Source organism: Coregonus clupeaformis, chromosome 33 (assembly GCF_020615455.1).
Source record: "Coregonus clupeaformis isolate EN_2021a chromosome 33, ASM2061545v1, whole genome shotgun sequence".
Lineage (NCBI taxonomy): Eukaryota > Metazoa > Chordata > Actinopteri > Salmoniformes > Salmonidae > Coregonus > Coregonus clupeaformis.
Window position 1 is genome coordinate 26,879,586 of NC_059224.1, and position 18,307 is coordinate 26,897,892.

Sequence of the window (18,307 nt, forward strand, 5' to 3'; positions counted from 1 at the left end):
TGGGCACTTTGTCACAGGTGAGAGGAAGCTTCACACGGCTCTCTCATCAGGGAGCAGCACTGAATGCACACTGTGCTGGGTGATACAAAAAAACACTCCCAAAGTGGATCCAAAGCCTGCCTTACAGATACATTCTCATTAGGTATGTTTTTAATGGTCACCCCCTAAGACATCCTTATCAGTATGCCTGGAAGACATGAGCACAGTTGGAATAATGATTTTCTTATGAACCGCGCTCCCGGTGATGTCCATCACATACCTCTGAACCTAGAGGGTGTTAACGCTTGTTCTCAGGCCAGTGTTGAAACCTGAAACCTTCAACTGTCACCAGGGGTTGCTGGGAAGCACCAGGAGGAAGCTGGCACAGGCTTCATCACATGATTTCCTCACCAGATGATAGACAGAGGACTCAGAACTTTTATCACAGTATTTGCCAGAAAGGATACAGTAGCTGTGGAAACAGATGGACATATTGTAGAATGAGCCAAATATGCGACTTGCTAATGGTGTGGTTTAATATCCTAGAAAGTTGCATAAGAATTACGCAATAATAACTCTAAAGGATTTTCAGTCTGGTAAGTAGTGCATCCCTGTAGTAAAATCTCAAAAAGACAACAATTGTTTACAGAGCACTCTAAAGCAGAAAGAATGAGTTGCGCTGAACTTATAATATGCCGGTGAATGGACACTGGACACTGCTCTACAGATTGACACACATAGCTTGTCTAAACATGCAGGACCAACACGGAAACCAAGATGAGAGTGATGTATGGCCTCAGTGTAATAAACCCTCAGAAATGCACTGACTTGACAGCTTTAATATTTTTCTAGCAGCTCCTAAACAGCACCTAATGGCTGGCAGGATTTCACACTGCCTTATATTGCATACTATACTGTATATGGTTCTGGGCCAGAATTTCATTCATCACTCCAATACCCTGTTGCTGTGTTTGCATTCTTGATGTATGTATACAGTATTTACTCCTATGAATGAAAGACTTATCGAGACATTATGCCTGACGTGAATAGTTAATTGCTCTTAACCCAGAAAATTCAGTCTCGTTGGATATTATTATTTTCATTCACAGTTGTGATCTAGAGCAATGGAAACAACTCACTTGGACAAACAGTAAGTACTGTAATTGTGCACAAATACTGTGGGTATGTTTTATTTGATAGCACCTGATTTGTCCTGAAACCCACTTATGGTTCCGCTGACCTGTAGCTGTTACTGATAGAGCTGAGATGCTCCACTGAGCTCTGTTGCCCTGAGGGTGGTGAGCTCCCATATGGGCTGATCCCTACTGTACCTGGGCCACTGCTCTACCACCAGGGCGTATAACATGCACCCCAGACGGCCAGAATTGACTGCATAACCCTAGGGGCCAACCTCTATACTATAGTTCACCTGCCACAATATATATCTTCAGGTCAGCTGATGGTCACTTGCCACCAGTTCCTGAGAGCTCTGAGGCATGGCTGATGTGATTGTCCCAGTGGAGGGAGATGGGGTAGAAAAGGGTCAGCTAGCAGCCACAGCTGAGACCTTTGACCAATGAGGAAATCCTGCCGGAAATACATAATGGACAAGTTGAGGAAACAGTGTGAGCATAAACTGCCTTCCAATGCAACACTACAGGGGAACATTCACAACAGTGGTTGTTGTGTAGACTCAAAGGCAGTAGTGAGTATTCCTCTCAGTAGAGTTCAGAACTGAGATGATTCAGCTTCTTTCTGTAAGTGTTGGCAAAATGCTCCCTCATAGCATCATAGTGGTGGTGCATGGCTTGATAAGCCCCATGAACCCATACGAGGGCAGAATGCAAAAGTAAAATGCGATTTTCACTTGAGCACGCAGAATATTTTAACTTGATCATTCAGACACTAAATACAACTCTCAAGTTACACTCTGACTTGCAAATTATTCTTGCATCAAATGTGGTTATTTTATGTGGATTGATTTCATATGGTTATTATTATATGTTGTGAATAGATGTTCAAGTCTGCTTGTACAGATTTCAATGCATGTGCATTTGATTCTGCAAAGTTATCCATACATTACCTTTGAACATAAATAAAACATAGTGTTTATTGCAGACAATAATTAATTTACCACCTGTTGATCTAGCTTAGCAACAGTTATCCTCACTAGGACAGTGATCCCAGGCTTTTTGAATCATGCATAGCTTTTTTTGTTACATCTCAGGCCACAAGATGGCATCATTTATTGCATGATGAAGCATGTGCATTTGAGCTGATATGCAAACCATACTCTTAGCAACTCTATCATTAATTGAAAGAGATTAAATTAACTGATATAATTGTCATTCTGATTTATAATTCTGAAATGTAATTTTGAATAGTTTCTTCAAAAGTACAATGAATCATGATCAATCAATTAATCTAACAATCTTTATTTGAATCATTAGCAACTTTCCATATAAACAAGTTGTGTATCTAATGAACCCAACTGTAACAAGGTGAACTGATAAAGTACAGTCACCAATAAATCAAAAAACAATATTAAAATCCAATGAAAATTATTGAACAATATCCAGCAAGCATAACATGGCATCAAGCAAAGGTCAGCATCTCTTTAGTCATCCTTTAAGTGTCACTAATATGCAAAATAAAAACGTTTAACTTTCACTATGTTATAAATGTGGCATTCCCATATCTCCTTATGGTTTATGTGAAGCCTGGAAATACCATATAATAGACTTGCAATGAATCCTGCTGAATGTCCCGTGGCTTAAAAGATTGGAAAATGCTTTATAACCTAACCTCCCTGACAGCTTGGAGCACAGACTGCAAGCTGTCAAGCTTGTGACACATTTACAAGTAAATCTAGCATGGGGTGTTGCTGAAGTCATAGTGCACTACAATGATGACGAACTGGACCATATTACAGAGTTATTACATTATTATCACACTTCTTTTTCATCATCATCATCATGAATCAACCATTGAATCATCTACTCAACATCTAGTTGTCAGTCTGTGCATTCCAGATTCTCACAAATAGGCTATATATATATATTAGTAAAGTTGAGATAGAAAAACGCATGTGCAGTTGTGTATGTGCAATATCTCAAGCACACCCCTAAACAGTTAATATGGGCGACTGATACAAAAAAGGGCTCTGGGAACGTCATGAGTAGGCTACCATACCACCAACTTCTGATAGCATGCTTTCTTATCGAATAGCTACAGTTGCTGCCAACGCCTCTTGAAATGATCGACGCGTCCACCATCCATTTCCATTGCTCACCGCACATCCTCTACCAATAACCGCGGTCGGGAGGCGCAGCCTCTCGTTGTGGGAGGTTCATCGCATGGTCCTCGGCTCTGAATGAGAGTGGAGGGGGATGCAGAAGGATTTGTAAACTCCACAGGACCCGTGGAATATGTAGAATGAGGTCCTATCTGCGAACTGTGGTTGTATTCGTAGTGGTTCACAGCCCGGTGAATGAATGACGGAGAGATTGCAGCTTGACGCACTACATTACTTTGGAGTAGATTTGACCCGTGATCGCTGGAGTAGATTTGACCCGTGATCGTTGCAAGATTTCTGTGCTGGACTGCCGACTGTTGAGGCGCGTGTCGTTCAGGTGACACACACACCGTTAACTTTACGGACTGTGTATCATTTATCTACTACGTAATCGGGAGCAAGTGGATGTAGCCTACATGGGATCCCTAAAATTACGATCAGGTGGATTTATTGAACTGTCACGCATTATCTTTGCACGCATTTATAGAGATTGAGAAAATAAACCCTGAATTAAATCTCAGTAGTAATTCGTGCGCGGTGTGCATGTGCGCTTTGTGGATCTGACTCAGCTGGATAGACATAATCACGGACTGTCATCAGATGAAGAATGTGCCAATGCATTGTATGATCCACAATCGTAGCGATTGGAATTGACATAGACAGTCTGTACGCGGGCCGGGGAAGTATGGAGAGACGGGTCTAGATTCACTCATTCGGATTCACGCGTTAAGAGCGCACTTTGGAAACTACAGTGTTTTCCTCGGAAACTTTTATGCCGGAGTCCAACGCACACAAAGATGACAGCAAACCGTTGTGAACACCACTCTAGAATTGCATGAATACAGAAAATATAGGCTTCTAAGTAAATCATATGGGGGTGTTGCTTATGGAAATACACTTGATCAATTGCTTAGGATAAAAACAATACCCTTTAGTGGTAAATGTAATGAGCATGGAATGTGTCTCCCATATGGGAAAGTGACCTCTATCGCAAGTGATGACACGTTCAACAATAAGTGCGACTCAGAGGCCCTTGAGAATGAAAGAACAGTATTTTGCATGAGATCTCTGGGATATGATGATGTAAAAGTACCACATTCTACTTTCTAGGTAAGGAAAAAAAGTGACCTTGCATCGTATGGCTTCCAATGCCTCTCCAACTTCATAAGCTTTTATCCACACGAATAATGATTTTTGTTAGTTAAGTGGCCCCAAAGCTATTCGGATCATTTAGGATGCTGTGTTTACATCGTGTTCAACAAATGTTCATCCGGGTGAGAGGGCATCAATCAACTGTTGAAGCTTCGAAAACAAACAGTATCACAGGTGTTTGTTACAAAAGGTAGGGCACATGTTTTCCCTGATTCATTACTTAATTCACCAAACGTTCGGTTTGGCTTCGAAGTTGAATGAAATTGGTGATGAGTGATCTAAATGAATTCATTATTGAACTTTGTCTTATTGCTTTGGCGTTAGCCTCGTCCTCGCAGGCTAATTGCGCATGGGTGGAAGTGTCTGAACAAGATTGCTTTGGTGTGGCACTAGCTACAGATTGTTACACCAGATAATGTGATATAAGGAAATATTTGTTATATCCATAACTGGCCGTTACAGGTCTGCCTATACAGAAAGTTGCAAAAGATTGTTCAACTAACATGGTATTGGCGATACTTAATTCGTTCTCGAGTCGGCCAAACATGTATCTTCTAAAATGGCCTGTCCAGTTGCAGGTGGTGCGTTTGAATTTAGAAAATGCTCCATAATTACATTTATTTATTTATTTTTTGCTCCATGAAGTAATCCAAAAATGTGTACTCTGCCATCTTGTCTATTTCAAATCTCATCGATTGAGACAGGTGGGTCCACCCCAAAGTGCCACATCTCATGATGATGCTCACCTGTCTCAGTCAATGAGAGAAGATTTGAAATAGACAAGATGGCGGCATACACATTGTTGGACTATTTCATGGGCAAAACATTGTATTTATTTTAATAACAGCATTATCTAAATTCAAACGCACCACCTGCAACTGGACACAGACATTTTAGAAGATACATGTTTGGCCGAATCGAGAACGAAGGTATCGCAAATACCAGGTTAGTTGAAAAACCTCTGGTAAGATTTTGTATAGGCAAACCTTTAACGGACAGTAATGGATACCAAAAATCTTTGGTCATATCACATTATCTGGTGTAACAATCTGTAGCTAATGTGGAGCCATTGATTCTAATCATCAGACAATATGAATATTGATTTCTCTCAAAACAAGAAGCAAACTGTCAGTGATACCAAATGCATCTCTTGTCTCCGCAATCCATAATAATGTTAATCTCTGATTATCTAAAACGGAGTCCAGTTATGTGATTATCACGCATTCTGTTCTATCTTGTGCACACAGTGACTCAGACCAGCAGCATGCTTACCTTTGGATAAGAGTGAGCCCCGTGGGTTGAGTGTGGAGCCCCACGTCCTCCCTGCTCCTTCTCCTGCCTCGGTTCCCATCACCTTCAATCCTACTGTCCACATGCAGGCCAAGAAGAGGTACCTGGTCGTGTCTCTAGGGGCCTGTCTTCTTCTGGTTGCCTACCTGTGGGGACTGCAGATCGGGGAGTTCCATCATCAAAACCACCACCAGCACAATAGAGTCGCCCAGAGTCCCGGTCTCAGCCTGCCCAGACAGCATTGGCCTGAGTGGACCCACCCGCTCAACACCTACCTGGAAGACGGAGAGCAGGAGGAGGACAGTCCTCTGCTCCACCACCAGCACACCTCTCCCAGGGAGAGGCGGGAGATCCGCAACAACATCTACAAGAGCAGGAGGTGCCGCATGGACACATGCTTCGACTTCAACCGCTGCCAGAGGGGGTTCAAGGTGTACATCTACCCCCTGCTGAAGGGGGAGAAGGTGTCGGAGAGCTACCAGAAGATCCTGACAGCTGTCGAGGATTCCCGGTTCCACACCACAGACATCAACGAGGCCTGTCTGTATGTGCTGGGCATTGACACTCTGGACCGGGACCAGCTGTCCAGCCAATACATTCACAATGTCAAGGCTAAAATACAGAGCCTCCCTATGTGGAATGACGGGAGGAACCACCTCATTTTCAACCTCTACTCTGGCACCTGGCCATATTACACTGAGGAGCTGGGCTTTGATATTGGCCAGGCCATTTTGGCCAAAGCCAGCATTGATATGGATAATTTTAGGCCACACTTTGATGTGTCCATTCCTTTGTTTTCAAAAGACCATTCCCAAAAAGGAGGGGACAAGGGTTATTTGACACTCAAAAATGTCCCCCCATCAAGGAAATATTTACTGGTTTTCAAAGGGAAGAGGTATCTGACTGGTATTGGTTCAGAAACCAGAAATGCTTTATATCATATTCACAATGGGGAAGATATCATTCTATTGACCACCTGCAAGCATGGGAAGGACTGGGAAAAGCATAAGGATGCAAGATGCGACCGGGACAATGAAGAATACTCAAAGTAAGTTCCCCTCTTTTATGTTATTTCGCTGGTTCAGGGTATGTCGGGGCTAACCACTGAAAGTGAATCACATATTTCACAATGGTATGTTTCTCACTTTACAGCACAGGATGTAGAGACAGACAGTTTGACACAACATATCAAGGGGTTAATCCCTATTTCTGGATGACACACTCTTACCACTGTGGATATTATCAAACTACAGTTGCTCATCCACGTTAGTTGGATTATCCTGACATGTTGTTTTTCCTCTCAATGTTTGCATCCAGTTTTACATTCATATCTTGCTACAGTTTACAGTATCTCGTTACAGGTTGGATGTGATGCTCTGCCTGGTTTTTATAAATGCTTTAGAATACCCATGAGAGTACTGCTAGTCTGCTATAGAGTCAAACGATATTATTTTGCTCTGCAGCCTGAGTATAAGCACAGTGGAACACACTTGAGAGATCTGTGTGCAAACCCTCGCTACAGAACAGCTCAGCATCAACAGCTGACAAATGACAGGAGTTTGTCAGCAGTTGAGCAAAACGTTCTGGGCCGGGTAGAGGAGTTCAGGATGACACGAATGTAGGTAGTTACCACAACTTTTGCTACTTTTCCAGTCGGTCTGTATAATGTAAGTGGCAGGTGTTAAATATTCTGCTCTGAACATAATATTTGTTGGTGTTCACCGAATATGATTACAGACTAAAATGTAATGTAATGTAATTTTTCAGTGGATTGCAAATTCACTGGCCTTTCTTGAATCAGAGCGCAAAAAGTTGTTACTCTTTTTAAAACACATCCCTCATAAAAAATGATCATATTCACATATGTTGTAGCTTAGACCCTATTTCACATCATCTGAGGTTTTTGTGTTGTGCCCGCCATCGGTTGAGACACATGCTCTTGAATACAGGGTGGGTGTTATTTCAATCATGGAAATATAATTTATAGAATGGACCTATCCATTCAGAGCACTGCAATTTAGCTGGTACACCATTGACATTTTAATTGAATTGAAATTTGAACTTCTAATTACCACCACAAAGATGACCGTCAAATGTAAACTTAAATGGTAATGTATATTCTATCTATATTTCTATGATTTCAATAGGTTTCCTATGGAGGATTTATAGTATAATTTAAAACAACAGATATTCCCATTTAAGTCAACATTATCTGATGTGTGGACCTCCAACCATCTTTGTGGTACCATTTGAAATGTCTATTTTATTCCAATTTTAGTACATTTATCAGCTAAAACATGACACCCACCCTGTATTCAAGAGCATGTTGTCTTAACCGATGGCGGGCACAACACAAAAACCTCAGATTATGTGAAATAGGGTCTAAACTACAACATATGCAAATAGGGAAAAAATAAGTATTTATGTGTTTTTAGATTATTGACATTAAAGGTTAAGAAATTTTTATTACAAAACATTTTTTTCAGGAGATAATACAATAGTTTAACAGCACTGTAAGCTTTACAATTATATCAAGCTCAACCGTTTATCTTTTCCAGTGATGAAAACATGCATGTCTCAAGGTATGGTGGGGTATTCAAAATGGGTGAACTTTGAGCACCTTTATCTCTTGAATGTTTTGGCATTCAGGTCCAAGAAGTTAATTTCTGAGCACTTCTACAATGGGCAAATATGTATGGACGGTTTCATTCACATCAAAAGGGGTGCTGTCAAGAAGATATTAAATTCCCCCGAAACGAAATGTACGTAATCCAGTAATCCCATACGGAACCATGTGACTGTTTAAATTTGCCTCATTTAACCTGGAACCACATGGGAAGCACTGACTTCCATTGTATCGGACTCTCCTGATTTGTTTTGTATGGCTGGGTTTTTCCCCGCTTCCCATTGTTGCAGGACGGGTATGTTTGTGCAGTGAAGACAATGTCATCACTGGTAATGCTCAGTCTTACGTACGTTTTTAACTTGCATTCCAGCCCTCACTGTTATTTCAGTACCTGGCTAGTATGAATGAATGTCCCACAGGTGTTTTTAGAATGGTTGGAGTGTGGAACACATCCTGTTAGATCTTTTAGGGGGTTTTATTACAGTTCAGGCTCTGTGCCAAATCATATCACGAAACTTTGTTTGATTTTGACAGCTGGGCTCATCTGGAAATCTGTAATATTAACCATCAGATTGCCTCCATCTTAAAAATATCTTTAAGCTCACAGAGAGAGAGATTGAATAGCACTGTTTTGAAGAGAAACATATGTGGCCTACTGTAGACATCCAAAAGATTGATAACCAAAGATATCAAATAACTCTGACAGTTACTAAAAATGTAACAATATTTTGTATATCAATACAGATACCATGTGGGCAAAACAAGGTCCCTACTTGAAAATACTCACTGTGTGAATAAGAAGGGGATTTCAAAGCCTCAGTCAGAAGAGTCAATAGTTGGCCTTCAATTGAACCAAGGCTGAGGGATAGAGGAAGATCACACCCCATGCTGGGCAGCCATGGATTGAAGTCCGATGATTTAACTGGACTGCGATAACGTCCCTAAGAACCCCACACAACAGGCCCACGTGTCTCAGTCACAGTTCAGACATGAGGACACAACGTTTCTATTTAACATGGAAGATTTACATCATGACAGTTATTTCATTATCAAAATGGTGTGGAAGAAGTCATCAAAGCCTGTGTGCCTCAGAAGCCAGTCAGATTTCTTTGTCTGGAGAGTGCGACCCTGCTGATAAGATATATTGATAGGCTCTAAATTAGTTTCTCACTGTTGGGTGCTTTCTGCAGATCCATCACCAGCCATGAAAGTAACGGTCCTCCGACAGTGTTTTAATTACAGACTACATTTAAGATGTTGTTCCCCAGCCTTGCTGGCAGTCAAAGAAGACCATGATTTGTCTTCAGTGAAAAGGTCTAGACTAGTTCCTGCTTTTACTGTAACTACATGAAAAACCAGTTGAATGGATCGTAAGAGGCCTTGGAAAGACTGAAAACTAACCAAAAAACTGTTTTTTTTCCCTTCACAAAATCAAAACTACCACTAACAGGTCCCGATCATCATCATAAAGGGGAAAATAGGAGGAGGTATGAATCTTTCAATTTATTTGCCATGGACAGAAAGCGCTCCGCAATTCATCGTCGTTGGAAAAATGGCAGAGAAAGGCAAGCGACAGCAGTGAAGTCCTGTATGGCAAAACTTTGAGAAGTTAAATGAGAAGGTGGTGAAATGCAAACTTTGCGAGGTGGAATTGAGGTACAGTAATGGTAATACAGGTGCAATGCTTAACTACAGTGAGGGAAAAAAGTATTTGATCCCCTGCTGATTTTGTAAGTTTGCCCACTGACAAAGAAAGATCAGTCTATAATTTTAATGGTAGGTTTATTTGAACAGTGAGAGACAGAATAACAACAAAAAAATCCAGAAAAACGCATGTCAAAAATGTTATAAATTGATTTGCATTTTAATGAGGGGAAATAAGTATTGATCCCCCTCTCAATAGAAAGATTTCTGGCTCCCAGGTGTCTTTTTATACAGGTAACGAGCTGAGATTAGGAGCACACTCTTAAAGGGAGTGCTCCTAATCTCAGCTTGTTACCTGTATAAAAGACACCTGTCCACAGAAGCAATCAATCAATCAGATTCCAAACTCTCCACCATGGCCAAGACCAAAGAGCTCTCCAAGGATGTCAGGGACAAGATTGTAGACCTACACAAGGCTGGAATGGGCTACAAGACCATCGCCAAGCAGCTTGGTGAGAAGGTGACAACAGTTGGTGCGATTATTCGCAAATGGAAGAAACACAAAAGAACTGTCAATCTCCCTCGGCCTGGGGCTCAATGCAAGATCTCACCTCGTGGAGTTGCAATGATCATGAGAACGGTGAGGAATCAGCCCAGAACTACACGGGAGGATCTTGTCAATGATCTCAAGGCAGCTGGGACCATAGTCACCAAGAAAACAATTGGTAACACACTACGCCGTGAAGGACTGAAATCCTGCAGCGCCCGCAAGGTCCCCCTGCTCAAGAAAGCACATATACAGGGCCATCTGAAGTTTGCCAATGAACATCTGAATGATTCAGAGGAGAACTGGGTGAAAGTGTTGTGGTCAGATGAGACCAAAATGGAGCTCTTTGGCATCAACTCAACTCGCCGTGTTTGGAGGAGGAGGAATGCTGCCTATGACCCCAAGAACACCATCCCCACCGTCAAACATGGAGGTGGAAACATTATGCTTTGGGGGTGTTTTTCTGCTAAGGGGACAGGACATCTTCACCGCATCAAAGAAGACGATAGACGGGGCCATGTACCGTCAAATCTTGGGTGAGAACCTCCTTCCCTCAGCCAGGGCATTGAAAATGGGTCGTGGATGGGTATTCCAGCATGACAATGACCCAAAACACATGGCCAAGGCAACAAAGGAGTGGCTCAAGAAGAAGCACATTAAGGACCTGGAGTGTCTTAGCCAGTCTCCAGACCTTAATCCCATAGAAAATCTGTGGAGGGAGCTGAAGGTTCGAGTTGCCAAACGTCAGCCTCGAAACCTTAATGACTTGGAGAAGATCTGCAAAGAGGAGTGGAACAAAATCCCTCCTGAGATGTGTGCAAACCTGGTGGCCAACTACAAGAAACGTCTGACCTCTGGGATTGCCAACAAGGGTTTTGCCACCAAGTACTAAGTCATGTTTTGCAGAGGGGTCAAATACTTATTTCCCTCATTAAAATGCAAATCAATTTATAACCTTTTTGACATGCGTTTTTCTGGATTTTTTTGTTGTTATTCTGTCTCTCACTGTTCAAATAAACCGACCATTAAAATTATAGACTGATCATGTCTTTGTCAGTGGGCAAACGTACAAAATCAGCAGGGGATCAAATACTTTTTTCCCTCACTGTATCTGAAACGTTTGTGAGACCCAAACTGTTTCTGGGAGCAGCGCAGGCCCCCAACAACAGACAGACGGCATCACACAAAAGAAGTGCGATAAGGGACGGAGTGAGAAAATCACAGCGCTCATTACAGAATCGGTTGATATGCAGCCATTGTCAAAGGTTGGGGATGTCTGCTTCAATGCCCTGATGGCATGTCTAGAACCAGACTACAACATGCCATGCCGAAAAACTGTGATGGCCCGGGTGAAGAAATTGTACAATGATTTCTCTGCAAGTACAAAGCCCGATCTCTCAAAAACCCCATACGCGACGTTAACATCAGATTGTTGGACGTCTATGAACGTGCTGTCATACATCACTGCAACGAGCTATCACGTTGATGAGAAGTGGGACATAGTCCCATGTACTGACCACTGAGAACATGGAGGAGAGGCACACAGCAGAGAACCTAAACAAGGCATTAACTACCATCGTAGCTGAGTGGGTGGGGGACAGCAATAAGGTGAGCGCCATTGTCCAGAAGATAGAACTTCATTGCCCGCTAGTGGTCATACGCAGTAGGACACAATAGGACCATATTTAGCATTGTGAATTCACGTGGAATTTTATGAAATGTTCTTATCGTTTTAACTGAAAACCGATAAAAAAATTGCATTTTAAACGTTAAGCCGCTTTTAAAAATTGTCACATCCCTATTTCAAACTGTGTCTTTCTTGCTGTTGAACTAACATCTCAACTTGATATAACAGAACGCTGATATTTCCTGTGGCCTAGTTTTGTCTGAGGACCAATTCTAACCAGATTGCAGAGGTGTACTGGATGTGCAGTGGTTAACTATCTGTCTGGTTTATCCTGAGAAAGGCAACCAAAAGATCAAGCAGGAATGCTCAATTCCCTTTCATAACTAGATTTATTTTTAAGGACAACTGGAGTCGACGCCTGCACTAAAATGGGCTTACATTCAAAGGACAACTGCAGACTACACATTGTGCTCCATATTTTTGTTTTGTGCATATATCCTATTCTTTTAGCCGAAGATGCAGATCTTTGAGACGAAAGTTGACAGCTGAAATGAAAGCTGAGAATCTTCTATTCTGCAGAAATAGACTCGACAATTTTTTGGGCATTAGGAAATACAGTGCCTTCAGAAAGTATTCACACCCCTTGACTTTTTCCTCATTTGTTGTTACAGCCTGAATTTAAAATGGATTAAATTGAGAATTTGTGTCACTGGCCTACACACAATACCCCATAATGTCAAAGTGGAAATATGTTTTTAGAAATGTGTACAAATTAATGAAAAGTCAAAAGCTGAAATGTCTTGAGTCAATAAGTATTCACCCCCTTTGTTATGGCAAGCCTAAATTAGTTCAGGAGAAACATTTTGCTTAATAAGTTGCATGGATAATAGTGTTTAACATGATTTTTGAATGACTACCTCATCTCAGTACCCCACACATACAATTATCTGTAAGGTCCCTCAGTCGAGCAGTGAATTTCAAACACAGATTCAATCACAAAGACCAGGGAGGTTTTCCAATGCCTCACAAAGAAGGGCACCTATTGGTGCAGACATTGAATATCCCTTCGAGCATGGTGAAGTTATTAATGATATGTTGGATGGTGTATCAATGCACCCAGTGACTACAAAGATACAGGCTTCCTTCCTAACTCAGTTGCCGGAGAGGAAGGAAACCGCTCAGGGATTTCACCATGAGGCCAATAGTGACTTTAAAACAGTTAGTTTAATGGCTGGGATAGGAAAAAACTGAGGCTGGATCAAAAACATTGTAGTTACTCCACAATACTAATCTAATTGACAGAGTGAAAAGAAGGAAGCCTGTACAGAATAAAAATATTCCAAAACATGCATCCTGTTTGCAACAAGCATTAAAGTAATACTGCATAAAATGTGGCAAAGCAATTAACTTTTTCTCCTGAATTCAAAGTGTTATGTTTGGGGCAAATCCAATACAACACATTACTGAGTACCACTCTCCATATTTTCAAGCTATGGGTGTGCTTTCATGTTATGGGTATGCTTGTAATCGTTAAGGATTGGGGAGTTTTTTAGGATAAAAAAAAAGAAATGGAATAGAGCAAAGCACAGGAAAAATTCTGGAGGAAAACCTGGTTCAGTCTGCTTTCCACCAGACACTGGGAGATCAATTCACCTTTCAGCAGGACAATAACCTGAAACACAAGGCCAAATCTACACTGGAGTTTATTACCAAGAAGACAATGAATGTTCCTGAGTGGCCGAGTTACAGTTTTCACTTAAATCTGCTGGAAAATCTATGGCAAGACTTGAAAATGGTTGTCTAGCAATGATCAACAATCAATTTGACAGAGCTTGAACATTTTTGAAAAGAATAATGGGAAAATATTGTATAATCCAGGTGTGCAAAGCTCTTAGACTTACCCAGAAAGACGCACATCTGTAATCGCTGCCAAATGTGATTCTAACGTGTTGACTCAGGGGTGTGAATACTTATGTAAATGAGATATTTTTGTATTTCATTTTCAATAAATTTGCTAAAATTTCTAAAACAATCTTTTCACTTTGTCGTTATGGGGTATTGTGTGTAGATGGCTGAGATTTTTTTATAAAAAAAATGTAAATCAATTTTGAATTCAGGCTGTAACACAACAACATTTGGAATAAGTCAAGGAGTATGAATACTGTATGTTTCACAAGTTTAGATAGCACAGTGAGTAGAGTACACTCCAATACAATACAGTAGTACATAAAGAAAAGTATAGTGCAGTAGAGGACAGTATATTGTACTGAACTACACTTTAATGTACTGTACTGAATTCTACTCTGTTCTGCTGTGCTGTACTGCACTGTACTCTACTGCGTTGTGATGTCAACTCATGAAACATGAGGAGAATGACATTCATGTCCAGAATTATGCATTTCTGTGTAGTACAGATCAGGGACCCGTGATGTAATTTCGTTACCGTAATTCCTTACTGTAGTTCAATAACCAAAATAGATTTTTTTCAAACTTAAGGTGCCATGTCATAGCTGACACCCCATTCTTTCTGCAGACATCTTTGAATCTTAATTCGGAGCATATATTTAAAGGGAAACTTCTCAATTTTTCAACTTCATATTCATCATCTCCAGCACCACCCCAAACTCAACATATGTGAAAATGGTGCATTTCTATGTTTTGTAGTAAAAAAGATGGAGGAAAATAAGTGTTTCCAATGACATCATTGGTGTGCAGCGTATGATTTTGACCAATTGTGAGTAGGCATTGCTGACTAATTGTCTACTAATTGGTTGATGTCATTGGAAACACTTATGATTCTCTATATTTTTTACTACAAAACATAGAAACGCACCATTTTCACATGTTGTTGGGGTGCTGCTGGAGATGATGAATATGAAGTTGAGAAATGTCATTTTAAGAGTTTATATGGAAAACGTGGTCGCATAAAAACCTGAGGGATATTTTACTGTAATTCTGTTACCAAAGTCTGCATCTGCACAGTTCTTCTAAATTCGTTTTTGTAAAATGTTCAGTGGAAATTGTTAAAAGTAGTCCTTGTGCAAAGAGTTGTATGGTTTGTTAAACTTTGAAATCTGGTTTTTGTTTGGCAAACATTTTAAAGTGAAGAAACTGAGTCAAAGTGTAATTACGTTACCGTGGAATTGCCCATTTATCAATACGTGGGTTCATTACAGGGTCTTTTAAGACCAACTACAAAGCTGCAAAGGCTTATTGGCTTAGAAGACATCCACACTGACTAGGGTACAAATATGGCGATTCCTCATGCAAGTCCCATGTACTTTATGAGACTAATGTACTGACTCAACAACACCTTGAAGGTAACGATGATTATTGAGTGATTGACAATCACCTTCTACCTTTTTAGTTGAGAATATCGGCAGCAAGAAAATGCAGGGAATTGATCAATACGTGATCTACAAAAACCAAGGAGAGCATGAAAAGACCAGATTGCTTTGTGCTGTCAAGTGGATGTGTTGCCATCTCGACTAACTCCTTAATCTAAAAAAAATTATAGTGTAGTGCTTTTAACTGGATTTGAAAGTGCTAATATGTGAGGTTGTAACTTTGACATTGATAATGCGGAGCAGCAGTTGTGCACTGGTGCAGATAATTCCAGCCAGACAACCACACGTATGTTTTTGGACATGCTTTTTTTCGTATCTTACATATGCCTAGATACCCTGCCAACATTCCTCAAAAAATGCAATGTCATCTGCTGACACAGAGAAATAGATTTGGTGGGGAAACAATGTACAATATGTTTGCTCTCAAAGATTTTCATTTTCTTTTGCCATATTAAGAGTTGTTGCAGTCCTAGTTGCCTGACTTGCCTAGGGCTAGGCGATATAACTTGAAAATCATATTTTGATTCGTTTTTTAATGTTTTCTCTAAATAGCTTTGTTGCACAATTAATGGTCAATAGACTGCATTTCAAACAGTCAGGAATAATATGATGAATTCAGGGCTTGTAAAAGTATACCTAGGCTTAATATAAGGCTTCCATAACCATAAGACTCACTAATAATTACATTATTTTATCAAAGTAGTTTAACCTGCTTTTTTACAATAATCTCTGATCTGGCTGTCAAGTCTGTCTATGAAAATACCCTTTTAGTTAAAAAACAAGAACAGAAGCATGCACAATCCACATCCACTAATAATGACCAACTTCTGGTAGCAGGCATTATAGAAAATTAACACAGTTCTCATAAACAATCTTTCAAGCACAAGTCCACGTGCTAGTGAGTAGCCCGCTAATCTTTATATACTGAACAAAAATATAAAACGCAACATGCAACAATTTCAAAGATTTTACTGAGTTAAAGTTCATATAAGGAAATCATTCAATTGTAATACATTCATTAGGCCCTAATCTCTATGGATTTCACATGACTGGGAATACAGATATGCATCTGTTGTTCACAGATACCTTAAGAACAAGGTAGGGCCGTGGATCAGAAAACCAGTCAGTATCTGGTGTGACCACCATTTGCCTCATGCAGCACGCAAATCTCCTTCGCATAGAGTTGATCAGGCTGTTGATTGTGGCCTGTGGAATGTTGTCCCACTCCTCTTCAATAGCTGTCCGAAGTTGCTGGATACGCTGTCTTACACTTCGATCCAGAGCATTCCAAACATGCTCAATGGGTGACATGTCTGGTGAGTATGCAGGTCTGGAAGAACTGTCTACTGATGTCGGTTACGACGCAGAAATGCAATCAGGTCAAGACCCTGGTTAGGACGACGAGCACGCAGATGAGCTTCCCTGAGACAGTTTCTGACAGTTTGTGCAGAGATTATTCGGTTGTGCAAACCCACACTTTCATCAGCTGTCTAGGTGGCTGGTCTCAGACGATCCCGCAGGTGAAGAAGCCGGATGTAGAAGTCCTGGGCTGGCTGGTTGGACGTTCTGCCAAATTCTCTAAAACAACGTTTGAGGCGGAGAGAAATTAACATTAAATTATCTGGCAACAGCTCTGGTAGACATTCCTGCAGTCAGCATGCCAATTGCGCACACTCTCAATTTGAGATATCCGTTTCATTGTGTTGTGTGACAAAACTGCACATTTTAGAGTGGCCTTTTATTGTCCCTAGCACAAGGTGCACCTGTGTAATGATCATACTGTTTAATCAGCTTCTTGATATGCCACACCTGTCAGGTGGATGGATTATTTTGGCAAAGGAGAAATGCTCATTAACAGGGATGTAAACAAATGTGTTCACACCATTTGATAGAAGCTTTTTGTGCATATGGAACATTTCTGCCATTTTTACATTTACATTTTAGTAATTTAGCAGACGCTCTTATCCAGAGCGACTTACAGTTAGTGAGTGCATACATGTTTTCATACTGGCCCCCCGTGGGAAACGAACCCACAACCCTGGCGTTGCAAGTACCATGCTCTACCAACTGAGCTACAGGGGACTTTCAGCTCCTGAAACATGGGACCAACACTTTATATGTTGCGGTTATATTTTAGTTTAGTGTATTTAAAGTCTAGCCAACTTGGCTCTATTTGCTTGCTAACAAATTGAAACTGTTATGAATACACCCTCCTCTCCGTCTCCAACTGCTTGAACAACCCAGCCTGTCAGAATGAGAACGAGTTGCCAATTCCTTATATAAATGCGTATTTTTATGCTAATTGAAAATTTATAAAACACAGACTACTAGACAAGATAGCACATAAGTCTGTGGCCAAAAAAAGGGTATCGTTAGAGACAAGAAGGTGTCGTTAGAAAGTTATCTATTACAGTAAAATAATCTCTCAATGTGTTTCGGTGTCCATATGACCGATTCTGTTGGACCAAACCTCAAACGCAAATAGTGAGTTGAAACTGCTTGTAGTCAGAGAGGAAGTGATCTTTTGTCTTTGTTGTTGTGAGGGGCCTTGATTCTTGCGATATAAGCATTTGGAACATAATGCTAAAACATAAATTAGAATTAATCAAATTAATTTGATGTACTTTCTCGCCCAGCCCTAACCTCGCCTTGACTCCAAAGAAGTGATAAAGGAATGGGACTTGACTCAATCACATGTTCTTGTTTTTTCTCCCTGTTCCCATCTGGAAAGCACCGGGCTTTTGTTTTTAGACTTGATGATAGAAAGGATTTGTTGTGATTGGTGAATTACTTCGGCAAG

At 40.7% G+C, this 18,307-nt stretch overlaps 1 protein-coding gene across 1 annotated transcript in view; it reads left to right on the forward strand.

Annotated features, from left to right (window-relative positions):
• Positions 1-3,295: 3,295 nt before the first annotated feature.
• The window catches only part of LOC121548927 (exostosin-1), a 231,997-nt gene continuing 216,985 nt past the window's right edge, over positions 3,296-18,307 (forward strand). The window contains exons 1-2 of the mRNA XM_041860600.2: positions 3,296-4,616; positions 5,674-6,764. Coding sequence (XP_041716534.1) covers positions 5,800-6,764 — 965 coding nt within the window. The 5' untranslated portion in view covers positions 3,296-4,616; positions 5,674-5,799. The remainder of the gene's footprint in view (positions 4,617-5,673; positions 6,765-18,307) is intronic.